This window comes from Scyliorhinus torazame, chromosome 9 (genome assembly GCF_047496885.1).
Source record: "Scyliorhinus torazame isolate Kashiwa2021f chromosome 9, sScyTor2.1, whole genome shotgun sequence".
NCBI classification, from domain to species: domain Eukaryota; kingdom Metazoa; phylum Chordata; class Chondrichthyes; order Carcharhiniformes; family Scyliorhinidae; genus Scyliorhinus; species Scyliorhinus torazame.
This window is the reverse complement of record NC_092715.1, coordinates 120,283,681-120,302,842: the sequence shown is the minus strand read 5'-3', so window position 1 is coordinate 120,302,842 and position 19,162 is coordinate 120,283,681. Positions and strand designations below refer to the sequence as shown.

The 19,162-nt window shown below is 48.4% G+C and overlaps 1 protein-coding gene across 4 annotated transcripts in view; it reads right to left on the bottom strand.

Moving 5' to 3' along the window:
- The window catches only part of mcc (MCC regulator of WNT signaling pathway), a 322,837-nt gene that overhangs the window by 93,659 nt on the left and 210,016 nt on the right, over positions 1 to 19,162 (bottom strand). For all 4 annotated transcript variants that reach the window (XM_072516456.1, XM_072516457.1, XM_072516455.1 and 1 more), the window contains 2 exons: positions 8,990 to 9,138; positions 6,719 to 6,859 (listed from right to left, as the gene is read on the bottom strand). In XM_072516456.1, the coding sequence (XP_072372557.1) occupies positions 6,719 to 6,859; positions 8,990 to 9,138 (290 nt within the window). The remainder of the gene's footprint in view (positions 1 to 6,718; positions 6,860 to 8,989; positions 9,139 to 19,162) is intronic.

The window sequence follows — 19,162 nt, the reverse complement described above, 5'->3', positions numbered from 1 at the left end:
TTTGGCTTGTTGACCACGGGTAAGGCGGAGACGCAGTGGAGGAAGGCACAGGGAGTACAGTATGAATACGGAGAGAAGGCGAGCCGACTGCTGGCCCAACAACTTAGGAAGAGGGGGGGCGGCGAGAGAGATCGGAGGAGTTAGAGACGAGGAGGGAAGGATGGAACATAGAGCGGAGAGGGTGAACGGGATATTTAAGGTATTCTACGAGAGGCTGTATAAGGCCCAACCCCCGGAAGGGAAAGAGGGAATGATGCATTTCCTAGACCAGTTGGAGTTCCCGAAGGTTGAGGAGCAGGAGAGGACAGGACTGGGAGCGCAGATTGAGGTAGAGGAGGTGGTAAAAGGAATCAGGAGCATGCAGGCAGGGAAGGCCCCGGGACCAGATGGGTTCCCGGTGGAATTTTATAGGAAATATGAGGACCTGCTGGCCCCACTCCTGACGAGAACCTTCAATGAGGCTAAGGAAAGGGGAACACTACCCCCGACGATGTCGGAGGCGACGATATCGCTGATCCTGAAAAGAGACAAAGACCCGCTGCAGTGCGGGTCATACAGGCCTATCTCCCTCCTGAACGTAGATGCCAAGTTATTGGCCAAAGTGATGGCGACAAGGATAGAGGACTGTGTCCCTGGGGTGGTGCATAGTGACCAAACAGGATTTGTTAAAGGGAGGCAATTGAATACCAATATACGGAGGTTGTTGGGGGTGATGATGATGCCCCCACCGGAGGGGGAGGCGGAGATAGTGGTGGGACTACCTGTGGGAGGTACTGAAGAGATTTGGATTTGGAGAGGGGTTCATTAGATGGGTTCGGCTCCTGTACGGGGCCCCGGTGGCAAGTGTGATTACGAACAGGCAACGATCCGACTACTTCCGACTATATAGGGGCACAAGACAGGGGTGCCCCCTGTCCCCGTTACTGTTTGCGTTGGCAATTGAGCCATTGGCCATAGCGCTGAGGGGCTCTAGGAAGTGGAGAGGGGTACTTAGAGGAGGAGAAGAACATCGGGTGTCATTATACGCGGATGATCTGCTGTTATATGTCATGGACCCAGTGGAGGGGATGCCTGAGATAATGCAGACACTCAGGGAGTTTGGAGAGTTTTCGGGATACAAACTGAATATGGGGAAGAGTGAACTGTTTGTGATGCACCCCGGGGAACAGGGCAGGGGAATAGACGAGCTGCCGCTGAGGAGGGTAACAAGAGATTTCCGGTATTTAGGGATCCAGGTGGCCAGGGACTGGGGAACCTTGCATAAGCTTAACTTGACACGACTGGTAGTGCAGATGGAGGAGGACTTTAAGAGGTGGGATATGGTGCCCCTGTCATTGGCGGGCAGGGTGCAGGCAGTTAAAATGGTGGTCCTCCCGAGGTTTCTTTTTGTGTTTCAGTGCCTCCCCATACTGATTACAAAGACCTTTTTTAAGAAGGTGGACAGGAGCATCATGAGCTATGTGTGGGCCGGAAAGGCCCCAAGGGTAAAGAGGGAGTTCCTGCAGCGCAGTAGAGATAGAGGGGGATTGGCACTGCCGAGTCTGAGTGATTATTATTGGGCCGCTAACGTGTCTATGATATGTAAGTGGATGAGGGAAGAAGAAGGAGCGGCGACGGCGCCGCTGCCGTTCTCCCCGAAAAGGTACACCACAAACCCAGTGGTGGTGGCGACTCTGAAGATTTGGGGGCAGTGGAGACGACATAGGGGAGTGACGGGGGCCTCAGTGTGGTCCCCGATAAGGAACAACCACAGGTTCGTCCCGGGAAGGATAGACGGGGGATTTCAATCTTGGCAGCGAGCAGGAATTGCGAAACTGAAGGACTTGTTCTTGGACGGGACGTTCGCGAGTCTGGGAGCACTGACAGAAAAATACGGGTTGCCACCTGGGAATGCATTTCGTTATATGCAAGTGAGGGCATTTGTGAGGCAACAGGTGATGGAATTTCCGCAGCTCCCGGCGCAAGGGATCCAGGACAGAGTGATTTTGGGGGCATGGGTGGGTGATGGTAAGGTGTCTGATATATACAGGGAAATGAGAGGTGAGGGGGAGACGATGATAGAGGAACTGAAAGGAAAATGGGAGGAGGAACTGGGGGAAAAGATTGAGGAGGGGCTGTGGGCAGATGCCCTAAGTAGGGTAAATTCCTCGTCCTCGTGTGCCAGGCTCAGGGGGGAGGGGGGGTGCATTCGGGTCTTCGGGGTTTTTTTGTGTGTTGTTACATATTTGCTGTTCATATTTATCTTTTCAATGTTACTATTTCTTTTTGTTTCTTATTTGTGTTGGCACTTGCCGTTAGTTAATATATTATTTTAAAAACGATCAATGTATATATTGTTACAAAGCTGTAAAAATGGAAAATTCTTGGTTGATCGAAAAACTTTAATAAAATATATATATATTTTTTAAAACATTGGGAGTTAGGGCAAATTTACTTTTCTTTTAAAGAATGATGTAGATTGTTTTATTTAAAATGTTGTTGATTATTTTAGACAGCTGCTAAAGGGCAAATTGTCACAGCTGTCAAAATATGATCAGAGTTTTGGGAGCAAATTGTTGGTCTAAGGCTCCACAGTGAGATGGAAGCTCTTAATAAATATATACTTTTTTCAGCTTTGAACACCAACTTGACGGAAAGCCTCAAAGAGCTGCAAAACTGACATAACATTGAGTTAACACAGCAGGGCAGCGGTATGGGCTCTCTTTAATTGTTAGACTTGTGTATAGTTGGATTAAATCAACATTTCCAGAAAGTGACTGGCTACTGAAACAATCCTTAAGTTTGAGATGAGAATTCATTTTTTCTTAATGCGGATAAATCAAATCAACAATGTATAGTTTAAAGACAACGGTAAAATTGACATTTCAAATTTGTCACATATTATTTATTAAATGACAATGATACAGTGATACTATTAAATGCAGAAGTCTGCAGTCCTTCGGATTGCACCTGCGCCACCTCAGGATATACAGCATAATTATGGAATCATAGAATTGTAATAGAATAAAAGGAGGCCGTTTGGCCTGTTGTGTCTGTGCTGCCTCTCTGCGAGAACAAGTCAGCTAGTCAGTCCCACTCCCTAAACCAGTGGTTTTCAACCGCTGTGCAAGTGTGTCACATCTTCCACTCAGCCCAGCCTCTGACTTACATGCCCATATATGGAGCTCAGAAAGTCCATGTTTAGGCAGCTCCAAATTTTTACCAAACTTATTTCTAATTTACGGAAAGTAAAATATGAGCAGTGGACTACTTGAAAGCGAAGCAGGAAAGTAAATCAGAAACAAGTTTGGTAAAATTCTCCAGCGCAGGACTGAAATAGGAAAGGGCCCAACACTCCAGGGAAGAGAATAAATAAATGGGGAATGCTGGGCAAAATTGGAAGAACACAATTCTGCACATATTTCAAGAAACACAAGAAGTAATAACCCAGTTGGGGTTCCACAGCATCATCTTCTTAGTATAGGGATGTGCCAATGTTCGTACCGGAAGTTCACAAGAAGCACTGGTATCAGAACCAGAAACTTGCAATAGTTTTCTTTCTCAGACCAGCAATGATGAAAGGGAGAGGAGTTCCCAAAGTGACGGTAAATGGCAGGAACTGGACACACAAATTCCAAATGAGTCCTTCCAAATTTATTAGTGGGACCTGGTGGAGGGAAATGGCCCAGACCACTGACTGCAGTTGTTAGTCAGATAAGTCGAAGCTGCCCAAACATGGGCTTCCTGAGTTACATATATACTATTCCACTTTTCAGTGCAAGGAGAAACAACAATGGTTTTTTTTGATTAGTCACATTATTTCTTGCCCATTGGTGTTTTACAACTTCTGAGATGTAACCATGAATTCCTCATAGGAATGTTTGATATATGATATATGGCTAAACCAGAGCTACTGGAAGTAAAACAAATGCAGTTTGGTGTTTAGGTTGGTGATTTCCCCCTCTATGCAGGGTCAGCACGGTAGCACACTGCTTAGCATTGCTGCCTCACAGTGCCAGGAACCCGGTTTAGAGTCCGACTTCGGGTGACTGTGTGGAGTTTGCACTTTCTCCCAGTGTCTGCATGGGTTCCCTCCAGCTGCTCCGGTTTCCTCCCACAGTCCAAAGTCCAAAGATGTGCAGGTTAGGTGTATTAGCCATGCCAAATTGCCCCTAAGTGTCCAAAAGGTAAGTGGGGTTACAGGGAAAGGGTGGGGGATTGCGCCTAGGTAGGGTGCCCTTTCGGGGGCTCGGTGCAGACCCGATGGGCCGAATGGCCTCCTCCTGCACTGTAGGGATTCTAGAAGACAAAGAGTTGCTAAACACACCCAGGGATTACCCACCTTTGTCTGTTACATTCCTGGACAATTGGAGCATTCTCCTTTTGGCAAGATTTCCCAATGATCTTTCCAATCTGTTAGTTCCCATTAACTGTTCTGTCCCCCATATCCCACTTTTCTCTGGTTCAATAATTCGTTTAGCACTTTTAATATCTAACAGCATCCAGTTATGATGAGAGATTACTACCCTGAAACATTTACTCTGCTGTTTCTTCTTTCACAGATTATGCTCATCCTGCTAGATATCTGCAGCATTGGCTAATCTTTTTATCAGAGTTACATTGGATTAAGTACATTTTTCCTCAAATTATTTGTCAAGAATATGAAGGGTCTTAGACTGGGTTCAAATTTCAGATGAGAAAGTTTTGTATCTATGCATGAAGAATAGTTTTAATTCCTGAGTTCCTAATTTGTCCTTGAATATTCCTCTGATGGAAGGTTAGGCCACTTAACAATACAGTCTTCGGGTGGGAAAGATTCTGGAACAGGCCGCAGGACTAGAGTGCTTCAAAACATGTCCAAATAACACGAGGGCTCTGTCCAATTCAGAGAATTTCCGATCTCTGACCCCAGATCGGCTATTTCCAAATTGTGGGTATTTCCAAACGCCAGAGGGTTTCTCCTCATCCCTGGTGGGATGGCCCACTGTTCAAATACCCAACCTCGAAAGTGGGGAGTCATGTAAAATCTGGTCTTGCCCAGGCGAAGTGACATCATGCAAATCTGGGTTATAAAATCTTCCCCGGATTAAGAGACTCTGCTCACAGAGGTGGGCCGAGATGTCACATTACCGTTATTGGTAAGATGATTTTGGTAGATCAAATCAGGGCAGGGCCTACTCAGTTAATGGCAGGGAGTTACAGAACAAAGAGATCTAGGAGTACAAGTTCATAGCTCCTTGAAGGTGGAGTCGCAGGTGGACAGGCTGGTGAAGAAGGCATTCAGATTATTAGGTTTTATTGGTCAGAATATTGAATACAGGAGTGGTGATGTCTTGTTGAAGTTGTAAGACTACACATGAATACTGTGTTCAGTTCTGGTCACCCTATTATGGAAAGGATATTGTTAAACAAGAAAGAGTGCAAGAAGAGATTTACGAGGATGCTACCAGGACTTGATGGTCTGAGTTATCAGGAGAGGCTGGATAGGCTGGGACTTTTTTCCCTGGAGCGTAGGAGGATTAGGGGTGATTTTATAGAGGTCTATAAAATATTAAGGAGCATATATAAGGTAGATAGTCGACATTTTTTCCCAAAGGTAGAGGAGTCTAGAATTAGAGGGCATAGGTTTACAAAAGAGACCAGAGGGGAAATTTATTCTTGCAGAGGGTGTTGATCATCTGGAATGGGCTGCCAGAGGCAGTGGTAGAGGCGGGTACAATTTTGTTCTTTAAAGAGCCCACTGTTCAATGGGCAGTTAGACAGTTACATGGACAGGGTGGGTATAGAGCGATATGGGCCAAATGCAGGCAAGTGGGACTAGCTTAGTGATAGAAACTGGGCTGCATGGACAAGCTGGCCGAAGGGCCTGTTTCCATGCAGTAAACATCTATGACACTATGCTGCTCGCAGTAATGATAATCTTTATTAGTGGCACAAGTAGGTTACATACTGTGAAAATCCCCTCGTCGCCACACTCCAGCACCTGTTCGGGTACACTGAGGGAGAATTCAGAATGTCCAATTCACCTAACAAGCACGTTTTTCAGGACTAATTTTGTATTTCCTTAATTTATGCACCTTCACATTGAGAAATGTAGACTTCAAGGAATACTAAAACAATTGAAACCTTTAATGGAAAATACTTTTGAATCGTGTACGTTTTGAATGAAAACATTGCATTTTACATATAAATGTTGATAATGCTTCCATTGAATACTTCATAAACTAATGAAAATTGCATTAAATGGTGCCTTGACATGTTTTGAGGTTTTAGAGATACAAGGCTTGTGCTCGACAGCAGCTAAGTTGGAGAATATCGGAGGTGTGCCTCAAGATTTTTATAGTATGAAGTTATACTGTGACAGATAAAAGGTTGGGAACCACTGCCATGAAAATCTTTTCTCTTCAGAAAATTATCCAAATACCTCTTTGAAAGCTGCGATTGAATCTGCCTTCACCACCTTCTCAGGCAATTCATTTCAGATCCTCACCACTTGCGTAACAATATTTTTCATGTCACTTTGGTTCTTTTGCCAATAACTTTATATCAATGTCCTCTAGATCTCAATCTTTCCACAAATGGAAAGAGTTTCCTCGCTATCTGCCCTGTTTTGACCCCTCATGACTACAGTGGGGAGAAAAAGAGTTAAACTATCCAAATGAACATTTAAAAACAAAACTGAATATGTTAATGACCTAAATGTATTAGTAAAACTGGGTTCAGTATTTGCTGCATTTACCTGTATTGCAGTGCAAGTCTTAATGCTGTACTATTGGATTCATATTTACCAACCAGCATACTCATTCTTTCAGCATTGCTTTTACATTCTTCCAGCGTTATAGTTAGAAGGTCATTCTGTGATTTTAGATGTTCAATTCGACTACAGAAGAAAAAGACAAAATCCAACTTAATCCTGAATTTAATTAATTAGCTGTTTCAACACAAGTTACTGAACAACTCCAAACCCATAACCACAATCATCTAGAAGGGCAGCAAACATATGGGAACATTACAACCTGGAATTTCCCCACAATGCTAACTTGGAAATATATTATCGTTCTTTCACTGTCACTGGGTCAAAACACTGGAACACCCTCCCTAACAGCACTGTGGGTGTACCTACACCACATGGACTACAGAAGTTCAAGAAGGCAGCTCACCACCACCTTCTCAAGGGCAGCTAGGGACAGGCAAATGCCGCTCTCGCCAGCAACAGCAAATCCAAAGAATGAATTTTTAAAAATTATCATGGAACAATTAATGGATCACAGAAGTTGTGATACCAAACAACAGCAGCTTACATTTGTTAATTTATATTTTTTCCAATTAAGGGGCAATTTAGCATGGCCAATCCACCTACCCTGCACATCTTTGGGTTGTGGGGGTTGAGACCCACGCAGACAAGGTGAGAATGTGCGAACTCCACACGGACAGTGACCAGGGGCCGGAATTAAACCCAAGTCCTCGGTGCCATGAGGCAGCAGTGCTAACCACTGTGCCAACACAGTGCCTCCGTGCTGCCCAACAGCTTATGTTTGTAAAGTGCCGTTACATAGTACGATAACCACGGTGCTTCAAAGAAGCATTAGTCTCAGAACCTTGCAGAAAAAAAAAGGGACCATTTGGCCAGTCTTGCCTATGCTGGCTCTTTGAAAGGTCTGTTCAACTTTGTCCCGAACAGCAAATTTCTCTCCAAACTCTGAAAATTACTTCCCATCAAATACATCTCCAATTACTTTTCAAAATTTCCTGTGGAATTTAATGCCACCACTCTTTCGATAGTGCAGATAACAACTCTTTGAAAATATGCTCAAGTCTCTAGTTCTTTTATTTAAAGTGTACGATCTCTGATTAGTGATCCATTTACCAGAGGATACAGTTTTTTCCAACTTGTTCTATCAAAACCCCTCAATTTTGAATACCTCTATTTAAGTATCCCCTTCATCTTTCCTGCTTTAAGGAGAACAATTAAAACTTCTCTATTCTCTGTTATAACCAAATACCCTCATTCTTGGAATCATCTTGGTAAACCTCTACTCTACCCTCTCAAGATCTTGACACGTGGCGCCCAGAATTGTTCACAATTCTCCAGATGCGGTTTAGTCAGTGATTTGCAAACATTTAGCATGACTTTCTAGCTGTATATCCAATACCGTTATTTACAAAGCCAAGTATACCATACACTTGTGTAACTGCCAATCAACTTTGCCATCTTTAAGCATTTGTCAACATGCACCCACAGGTCCCCCCATTTTTGCACATCCCTCAAAGTATCACCATTTAGGTTTTACGGTATCTCTATGTCGTTTTCCCAAAATGCATCACTTCACACTTATCCACTTTAAATTGCACCAACCAGGTGTCGGTAAACATAAATATTGGTGGCGCTGCACAGAACTCTCCAGAGACAGACAGCTCACAGTTGCCACCTGCGCAGCCCATGCAGCTTTTCTCAAGAAGATCGTGTAGGCCGTGCAGGTGGTGATCCACTCTTCTGTCTGACCGTGGGGAATTGAAAAACATCTGTGAAGTATTACTCCAAATGACACTGTGCAAATGAAATGTTCCCCCATTGTCTCTGTGCAGGGTAAAGTTAATAATTACAACATCCACAGTCCACCATTTTGTTCAACATTGTTGGAAAGAAATCTACATTTCATTTAGCTTCCAGCCATTCCCCATTTTGTCAGTTTTACATGCCCCCTTTGTCAATCAAGCAGATGATAATCTATTCCTAAACCTTTGCTAATGGCAAACTGAACCAAGTGGTAGAGATAGACATGCGTTATTCATTTCCCCACCTTGACCTTAAAGGAAGCAGGATCCAAGAATCCCCAGCTAATTAACAGGCATGATCATTTATGAAGTTGTGCACGGGGTCAGAGGAGCACTTTGTCGGTTGCAGCAAGATGTAGTATCAAGCTATACCATTGGCACTGCTTAACTAAAAATAACTATTTTCGTCACTGTTCCTCTTAAAACTAACTTCAAACAGTTGTGAGTGTTTTACCTGTTCAGTCTTTCAGTTTCCACTTCAAATTCACGGATCTTGCTTTCAGAGATAGCTGAACCATGCGAGTACAGAGTCTGAAAGATTTCTTGAATATTGGAGCAATCTTGCAAAGAATGCGCGAGATGTTCTGCCACACTACTGGACACCTGTGTAAGGCAGAACAAAAAGTTTATCTGATCTTTGTGAAGTATGCCATTACATGCAGATGCATTAAATCTTAGTGAAACGTTACCAGGACAGCAGACTGATTAAACAACAGCATCACGGAGGGATATTCTAGATTCTAATGGATTATCTAGCAATAATTATTAAGGCAGGACAGAAAGCAATAGACATAAGGTGCTGGACATTTTAAAAAGCTCTTCGCTTTTTATTTCTGATACACTGAAAAATCAAAAAGTGATTTAGTTCTCTCTTTTGCCAACAACCGGGAAAAAACCTGAACTAATGCGCATGATATCTTTTTTTTTTTAACTAACCCCCACCCCCCAGATCTGTGTACAACCCCCACCCCCCAGTTCTGTGTACAACCCCCACCCCCCAGATCTGTGTACTAACCCCCACCCCCCAGATCTGTGTACAACCCCCACCCCCCAGATCTGTGTACAATCCCCACCCCCAGATCTGTGTACTGACGCCCACCCCCCAGATCTGTGTACTGACCCCCACCCCCCAGATCTGTGTACTGACCCCCACCCCCCAGATCTGTGTACTGACCCCCACCCCCCAGATCTGTGTACTGACCCCCACGCCCCAGATCTGTGTACTGACCCCCACCCCCCAGATCTGTGTACTGACCCCCACCCCCCAGATCTGTGTACTGACCCCCACGCCCCAGATCTGTGTACTGACCCCCACCCCCCAGATCTGTGTACTGACCCCCACCCCCCAGATCTGTGTACAGCCACCACCACCCAGATCTGTGTACTGACCCCCACCCCCCAGATCTGTGTACTGACCCCCACCCCCCAGATCTGTGTACAGCCCCCACCCCCCAGATCTGTGTACTGGCCCCCACCCCCCAGATCTGTGTACAACCCCCACCCCCCAGATCTGTGTACTGGCCCCCACCCCACAGATGTGTGTACAGACCCCCACCCCCCAGATCTGTGTACAACCCCCACCCCCCAGATCTGTGTACTGGCCCCCACCCCCCCAGATCTGTGTACTGACCCCACCCCCCAGATCTGCGAACTAACCCCCACGCCCCAGAATTGTGTACTAACCCCCACCCCCCAGATCTGTGTACAACCCCCACCCCCCAGATCTGTGTACTAACCCCCACCCCCCAGATCTGTGTACTAACCCCCACCCCCCAGATCTGTGTACAACCCCCACCCCCCAGATCTGTGTACAACCCCCACCCCCCAGATCTGTGTACTGGCCCCCACCCCCCAGATCGGTGTACAACCCCCACCCCCCAGATCTGTGTATTAACCCCCACCCCCCAGATCTGTGTACAACTCCCACCACCCAGATCTGTGTACTGACCCCCACACCCCAGATCTGCGTACTAACCCCCACCCCCCAGAATTGTGTACTAACCCCCACCCCACAGATCTGTGTACTGACCCCCACCCCACAGATCTGTGTACTGACCCCCACCCCACAGATCTGTGTACTGACCCCCACCCCACAGATCTGTGTACTGACTCCCCCCCCCCCCCCCCCCCCCCCCCCGGCACACAATCACAGCACAGGAGAGTTTGGAAATGTTGTTGTTGCAGGACGCGCATGATATCTTAACATTCATTTGTTGACTTGTTCGTTGATCCCTTGTGGCACTGCACAAAATAATCAAGACATAATCAAGAGGATGGAGTTGGATGGATTGGGAAGTGGATACAGTAAGCACAGGTAGGGGGACGGGATTTGGGGGGGGGGGGGCGCGAGAGAAACAAAAGAGGTAGAAAGTATCATGGACGGAAGAGAGGCAAGGAGCAAAGTGGGCAAGGGAGCAAAGAAAGGTTGTGAAGAGGAGAAGGCGAGAGGGATGAGGGAGGAGAGAGGTATAGGAAGGGGTGCTGTTTAGTAGACAGCATCCCTATCAGCAAAATTCATGAAGAGAAAGGGTGGGTCTGATGACAATGGTCAGAAAACCGGCTGTAATCTAACATTACATGGCATTCTCCAAACATCATGTTGACAGTACTCTTTCATAGATTATAGATTTTACAGTGCAGAAGGAGGCCATTCAGCCCATCGAGTCTGCACCGGGCCTTGTAAAGAGCACCCTACTCAAGCCCATGCCTCTACCCTATCCCCGTAACCCAGTAACCCCACTTAATCTTTTTGGACACTAAAGGTAATTTAGCATGACCAATCTACCTAACCCGCACATCTTTGAACCGTGGGGGGAAACCGGAGCACCCGGAGGAAACCCACGCAAACACAGGGAGGACGTGCAGACTCCGCACAGACAGTGACCCAAGCTGGGAATCGAACCTGGGACCCTGGAGCTGTGAAGCAACTGTGTTAACCACTGTGCGACCATTACAATATAGTATCTTAAAATTCTTAGCTCACTCATATTTTTTAATATATTACAGGCACAGCGGCAATTAACAAAACTGAGAGCCAATATAAATGTACCATTAAAAGCAGGATATGTATGGACTTCCGGTGACGGCGGGCGGGAGGCGGCCGCACAATGGAGGGCTCCCGTTCGGCAACGGCATTTTCGGGGCTTTAAGCCCGGTCCCAGGGTCCGCGGAGGCGGCAGAAGCAGGGAGAAGGCACGGAGGAGGCACAGTGAAGACACAGGAGGAAAAAAAGAACAAAGAAAAATGTCGAGGGTGAGCAAGAAAACGGCCGGAAAAAAAACAGCTGGAGGTCCGTCGGGGAGTGGAAAGGTCACTGCGGGGTCACCAGGAAAAATGGAGGCTGGAGCACCAGGGAAGGCCGCACTGCTTACGGCTGAAGAAATAACCACGGTGATGGCTGTGGAATTTGAAAAGCAGTTGACGCAGATTGCGAAATGCATGGTTTCGGTGAGGAAGGAGATGAGGGAGGTTTTGAGTGTGCTGGTGGAGGAGGCGGTTTCCCCAGTGAGGACGGAGGTGGCGAGCACAGTGGCGGAGGTGCGAGAGCAAGGGGAGGCGCTGAAGGAAGTGGAGGAGACGTTATTGCAGCACGGTGATCAACTTGCCTCGATGGGGAAAGAGATGCGGAAGGTGATAGATACTAACAAGGATCTGCGAAGAAAAATGGAAGACCTGGAAAACAGATCCAGGCGACAGAATTTGAGGATTGTGGGGCTGCCCGAGGGAGTTGAAGGACCGAAGCCGACTGAGTATTTTGCCGCGATGCTGGAAAAACTATTGGGGGAGGGGGAGGATCCCTCCCGATATGAACTGGATCGGGCTCATCGGTTGTGGAGGCCTGTATCAAAGGCGAGTGAGCCACCAAGGGCAGTGACTCTGTGCTTCCGTAGGTACAGGGTGAAGGAGAAGGTCCTGAGCTGGGCCAAGCAGAAGCGGGTGATGCAGTGGGCTGGAGCTGGTATACGTGTATACCAGGACTTTACGGTGGAGCTGGCAAGGAGGCGGGCTGCCTTCAACCGGGTGAAGAGGGCACTGTACATTAGCAAGGTGCGGTGCGGCATTGTATATCCAGCGAAGCTGAGGGTGACTTACAAGCTCAGGGACTTTTATTTTGGAACGGCGGAAGCAGCGGAGGAGTTTGCGAAAGCAGAAGGACTGTGGCAGAACTGACAAATTGGGGAATGGCCATGTGCCGATGTAACCTCATGATTGTATTTTCTTCTTTTTTGTATCACTGTGCGCGGGTGTAGAGATTAAAGGAGCCAATGTGGTATATATTTGGACAAGGGAAGGGAAGATTTCACTCGAAATGAGAGTTCTTTGGGGTGTAGGTGGATATGCGGGGTTTGTGTGCTAAAAGGGGATCTTTGGGCTTTCGTAGGGCCGGACAAGTGGGAAAGGGACCCGGGCGGGGGCCTCCACGCTGGCCGGTTTAAGCCGGTCAGTGAACGGGTGTGAGGTGGGGGAGGGGCTGCGGCCATCGGAGCCTGGCAGAACAGGGTCCGAGTGGTCTAGCCGGGGTGGAAAGTTGGGGGGAAGGAACCGAGATTGGGAGGAGGAGTTTTACAAGAGGCAGTGGACGGGAGGAGCTGGAGACCTGGGGTTGGGGGGGAGCTGTGTAAGATTAAGGGTGACTACGGGTAATCCCTGATTCCTTTTTGTCATTTGTTTATGTAAACATGCGGGTTGAGGTTCGGGGGTTGGTGGGTAGATGGGATCGTTGTTATTATGGGGACTGACATATCTTGCTGATTATTATTTATTGTTGATGGATGTAAATGTGGGAGAAAATGTGAAAAAGGAGAATAAAAATTTTTATTTTTTTTAAAAGCAGGATATGTATCACAGATATAGCCTACTTGTGACAATAAGGGATTTTCAATGGGATGCTGAATCTGTTTTCTCAGTACTATAATTGGTCCTACTGCCCCAATGCAAAAGAGAGAAGGTTGGAGGAAGTAGCTTTGTGGGCAAAAAAGAAAAAGCATGGTTTCCTCTGCTGATTGCAATCCAGTGACCCTGACCAAAAGTGTGCATGTGGACATCAGACTGCACTTGTCTATAATGTCTTCCATGAGACAAAGCCTACTGATACTCGTTGACAAGCTCTATTGACATTGGGCTGACAAATCTTCTTAAATTTGTAATGGAAATCACTCACTTGCAAAAAATGCCTACAAAATAACAGTCTGCATCTTCAGGAGAGATGGAATAAATGAAAAAAAAGGGAGACATGAGACATGCGCTATACTTAGTTTGGTTTGCCCTCAGCTCACAACAATAAAATTACATGAGCAAACTGCTGCTGATGCTGTAAATCTGAAATTAAACACAAAATGTTGGAAATATTCAGCAGGTCTGGTAACATCTGTTGAGAAAGAACAGATGAAATAAAAGACCTGAAATGTTGACTCTCATTTCTCACTCCACAGTGCTGCCAGATCAGATGAGTATTTACAACATTTTTCTAACTGTAACAAAATTATATGTTACATTTGTTTTTAATTAACTATTCTGAATGGCCCCGAGAGTGGTGGTAAGGTGAGTTAGTGAGTTAGGGCACTACATAGACAAACATCTATTTCCAGGGTATGTACAAACCAAACTTGTGAAGGGAGATAACCTTTTGTTCTTGTAGATATTCATTAGTCACCGTATTTTACTTCACAGATGTGCTTCATTACCTGAACGCAAACCTAATTCTACTTTTCAAACCTGAAGCTGGAGAGTTGCTTTCCAACAAGGCTGCAACCTTCAATCGGGTTGTCCATATATTCTGCTCCCTAAAACACTGCCCTTCATGGAACCTACCTGAAATAATTTGTAATAAACATTTTCCAATCAAAAATCCGAGACCCTAACACAGTTCCTGCTTAACAAAAAGCACTCATTGTTAAATTTCTAAGCTTCGACAAAATGCTGTCACGATTGCTTTGATTAGCCTATGTAAATTGTGTTCAAAACATAAAATGTTTTCGATAGTCTCCCATCATTCTGATTTGATTAAGTTTTATTCTAAGTTTGACTCTAGTTTACCAAACTCCTTCCTGTTTTAAATTCCAACAGACCTGTTTAGCATTCATTCTTTTCTTAAGCAAAGTAATCATTTAAGGCTGCAAATCCTTGTGTGGAGAGGACATAAGTCAGGTTACTAACAGCCAGAGGAGCAGAAATCTGGATAAAAGCAAAACCAACTGGCTTTTGATTCAATTTGTTCTCTGGCTTAAGCTGGACAGTGAAGAGTTAGGTAAACGTCTCATCATCACTCCACATTACAGCTACAGTTTCGGGAGCTGGAGGAAAAACAGCATGGTCTAGGGAGTTGCCAGGCTACCACAGGAATTCTGCACAGTACAAAACTCAGATGTAGAAGTTTCAGCAAATGCTGAAAATGAGCATGAATGGCGTGTGTACCTGCCAAGGACATATTACTGATGTTGCAGTGCAGGGGTACCGATTACAAAGGGGACAGATTCTCTCCAACTACAGGTCAATATTTTCCTTAAAAGAAAATAATGGGCAATTTAATGGAAAAGTTTCTAAGTGTGGTAGCCAGCTGGAACAATCACAAGCTTTCCAATACTCAACCTGGCGAGGTCATCACTGATACCAAATGCTAATTGGTCTACTTAACGAGGCTCCATGGGCCTCACACCGCAAATGATGGTCCAGCTGGCTGATTCACCGGGTCAGCACCCGCCAGCTGCTCGCTAACAAGGGGGAGCTGCGCTTAAACCAATCCCACAGAGCAAACTCCACACAGAACGCAGTCAAGCCACAGGAACGACCAGCCACACGATTCGGGGATGCCAACCTGGCCAGCACGTTGGACATGGTCGAGTCCAGACAGGATGCCCCGTTCGCTCGAGGGGCTCGGAGGGTCAGCCACAGGGCAGGCAGTGTCACCTGGGAAGAAGTGGCAGCGGCCGTCAGCTCGGGGAGTATCACCAAGAGGACCGGCACCCAGTGCCGTAAGATGACCAAAGATCTCCACCGGGCCACGTGGGTGAGTTGGCACCAGCCCTCAGGTATTGGCCCAACTTGTCAACCAACCCCCCACCCCTGTCAACGATGCACCTGGCACAGCAGATGACCATGCGCCTGGCACAGCCCCCAGCCAGCACTTTACCATGCCCGGCCCACCTATGCCCAGCATTGTAGCCCGTGCCTGCACGCTCCCACGCGCCCATTCACAGTGAACGAAGCGTGCAACTCACAATGCCTTCTCTGTGTCTCTGAAGGAGGTATTGGCCCACAGACAGGAGAGAGCCCAGATGGCTGGCAAAGTGCCGGACATCAGAGTCCTCAACTCCTATGAGGAATGGGTCCTGGAGGTCACAGGCGTGGCCGAGGACAGATCGGCCACCAATGTTGAGGCTGGCGCAAGCCTCAGGGGTAAGGATCCACCAGCCGCCACCCAAATGACCTGTCACATGCGAGTTGTCAACGCCAGACAGAATGATCCTTCCCTCCAGCTGACCACATTCTCCCACAGGATCTCCGGTACCAGCCCATCCGGGGTGGTCACCCCACTTGCCTCCCAAGAGAACACCTTGGAGGGGAGTGCCGAGGAGGCCACCATATTCGCGGCACAGCTGTCATTCCCACCCTGCACCAGTGCAGAAACACACACCTCGGTGGACGACAGTAGTAGACAGGCTTTTGGGGTACATTCTGTTGAACACCACACAGTTCTTGGTGCACATTAGGTGGAGGCACAAATGCCCAGACGAGGATCCCAGGACCCAGCTGGGTCCCAGTCAGATGCTGAGTCTCTGCACCAGGTTTACCTGGAACTGCTCCAGTCAATAGGATGCGGCCATGAGATTCAGAGGGGAATGTCAGCAACACTCCAGCAAGTCCATATCTGGCTGGAGGAGTCCCAGAGGCTACGGGCGCAGGAGATAGCGCAGGCAATGCATGGCACTGAGGCCAACACTAGTAGGGTGGCGGCTGCAGTGGAGAGCCTGGTGCACGTTAAGAGTGTCCAAGGTGTAACTCAGTCAGTGACGGCCATGGCTGAGGGCCTCGGCAGAAACACGCTGGGGACGTGTCCCAGTCCCAGGTGGACTTTTCTGAGGCATTGCGGAGCATGTCCCAGTCTCAGCCTGAGAAATATGGCGCCTCTGGCATGTTATTCTGCAATGTGGGACAACCTCCAATCCCGTGGGCATGGTGGTCTGGATTTCGCTCCCCCGCTAGGCATACCATGTGCAGGTGATGGGTGTAAGCGAGCACTCAGCAAACATGCAGGAGTCAAACTATGGCACAGATTGAGGAGCACCAGCGCTCAGCTCCCAGAGGGTTATCACCCCCTGCCTTCAACAATGACCCACTGACAGGCCAACAGTCCCATCACCCTGGAGCGATGTTACACAGAGCCTGGGAGGATGGAACAGAGTGGTTGGGAGGGAGTAAGAGATGAGATGACAGACAAAGTCACGACCTTTGAGCACAGCGCGAGGATGAAGACCTCCCTTCCCTGGCCCTCCGGGATTGCTGGACCTTTGCCACTGTCGCCTATCCTCCATCCTCCAGCTGGTCCTGCAGGTCTTCTCCGGGCTCATCCTCCAACCCCTCCTGTCCCAGCGCCTCCTCGTCCTCATCCTCTGAGGTGTAAGCATGTTCCGCCCCCTCCACCCACATCATCCTGCTGCTACCACAAAGCGGGTGCCTCTCTTGGAGGTGCACTGGAGTTCACCACCAGAATAGTCGATGCATCGGAACCGCATTTTGAGCAGTACAATGCACCGTTCATTGACAGCTCGGGTGGCCGCATGGGCCTCATTGTATCGGATCTCCGCATCGGTCACCATCTTCCGTACTGTTATCATCAGCCAGGGCCTTAGCAGGCACCCCTTATTCCCCAAGTGCCGTCTGGTCAACCTGGGATGGGCCTCGAAGAGGCCAGGGATGTCTAGCTGCCCAAAGATGCAGCGGGCGTGCATTGTCCCTGGGAAGTGTGCACACACGTGCATGATCTGCATGTGGTGGTCGCACACAAACTGGATGTTCAGGGTGTGGAACCCCTTCCTGTTGATGCCAGGCACTCCCTGATGCCCAGTATACACCAGGCGACATGCTTGCCATCTATTACCCCCTGGACCTGGGACATCCCAACGATGGCGGAGAATCCTGCTGCCCGAGGTCAAAGTTTATATAGTTAGCTGCCCGGGCAATCAGTGGACCCCTGACCTCATGGATGCACTTGTGAGCTATAGCTTGTGAGATGCCGCACAAGTCCCCGCTCGAGCCCTGGAATGATCCTGAGGCGTAAATGTTCAGGGTTGCGGTGATCTTGATAGCCATCGGGAAGGATATCCTTCTCCACGTGGTGCTAAGTCTGCGAGGACATGACACAGGTGCCAGACCGTGCCCTTGTGCGGCACAGACTGCCCGTCATCTGTTCAAAAGACCAGTGACGCCTGCACACCTGGTACCGTTGCCAGACTCCCCCTCTAGGTGCCTCCCTGGTCTGATGGGTGGCTGGGTCCTTCAGGTGTCGGGTGGAGCCTAGTACATGGGCCGACGCCTCGAGCCTCTGTTGACTGCTGCTGCCTCTGCCCTCTCCGGAGTCTGGCCGCCTGGCCTGCCAGCAGCACTGCGAGGGCAGCTTCCGCGGGGTCCAAAATATCACTGATCTTGTGTAATATCCGGAAGGAATTGGAGAGGGTAAGAGACAGACAATCAGCGATGTCATCCACCTCAGGAACCTCCAGTCCCCCATGGCTCCCCCCCTTCCTCAGGGTGCCATCCAACATGCCGTGCCCATTCACCCCCAGCCGCAGTGAGGGGCCCGATCACCGTACCCCAGACCCTGTACCCCAGACACGTGTTTTTAATGTTACCTGGACTGGGCGCTGGTCCCCTCCACGGTGCACACACCCACCCTCTGGCTGCGAAAATGTCCCTGGTGTTGGGGCCCAGTCCCTGGGTGTTTGGATGTTGGCTGCTGCGTCTGTGATGTAGCTTCCTGCAATGTTCAGGTACAGTATCCAGGCCTCACGGTCTGATTGGGATGCTAGGCAATAACTCCCACATGCCATGTCACGCCTATCCATGGGAATCCACTTGGGAGCTGTGAAGTGCTCACTTAACTACGATTACCAATTCCCTATTAGCAATAGCCTTCAGCTGCACGACCAGAGGCCACCATGGTCAGTGAGGATTTTGGTTGGTCAGTGGGACAAATAGGCGAAGCTGGAGTTGCCTCCGTTATGGCTACACACGACCCAGGGGGTGGCATGGGGGACCCGCGGATGCTGAGGCACCCACCACCACCCCAGCCGAGGGGCAGGCCCCCTCCCCCACCACCACAGTGGCCATTCCGCCAGCTTCACGTTTTTAAAAAGTAGTACTAATCGGCGCCCACATGACCACTTGCTGGGGAGGCGGATAGATCACGGGAGGCGGTTAGATAGGAGGTCGTCCCTGTTAATTGTATGGAGATTGTTTTTAATTGGTGATTATTGGTATTCCACTACGCCACTGCAGGATTCTGTTCTTGCCAACGGCGACAGCTGGTTGGATAGCAAACCAATCGGATCCCGGCATGTTTCCTGACTTTGGCCTCTCCCGCGATAAACGGCTGCGTCGCGCTCTCGCTCATGCACAACGTGGCCATTAA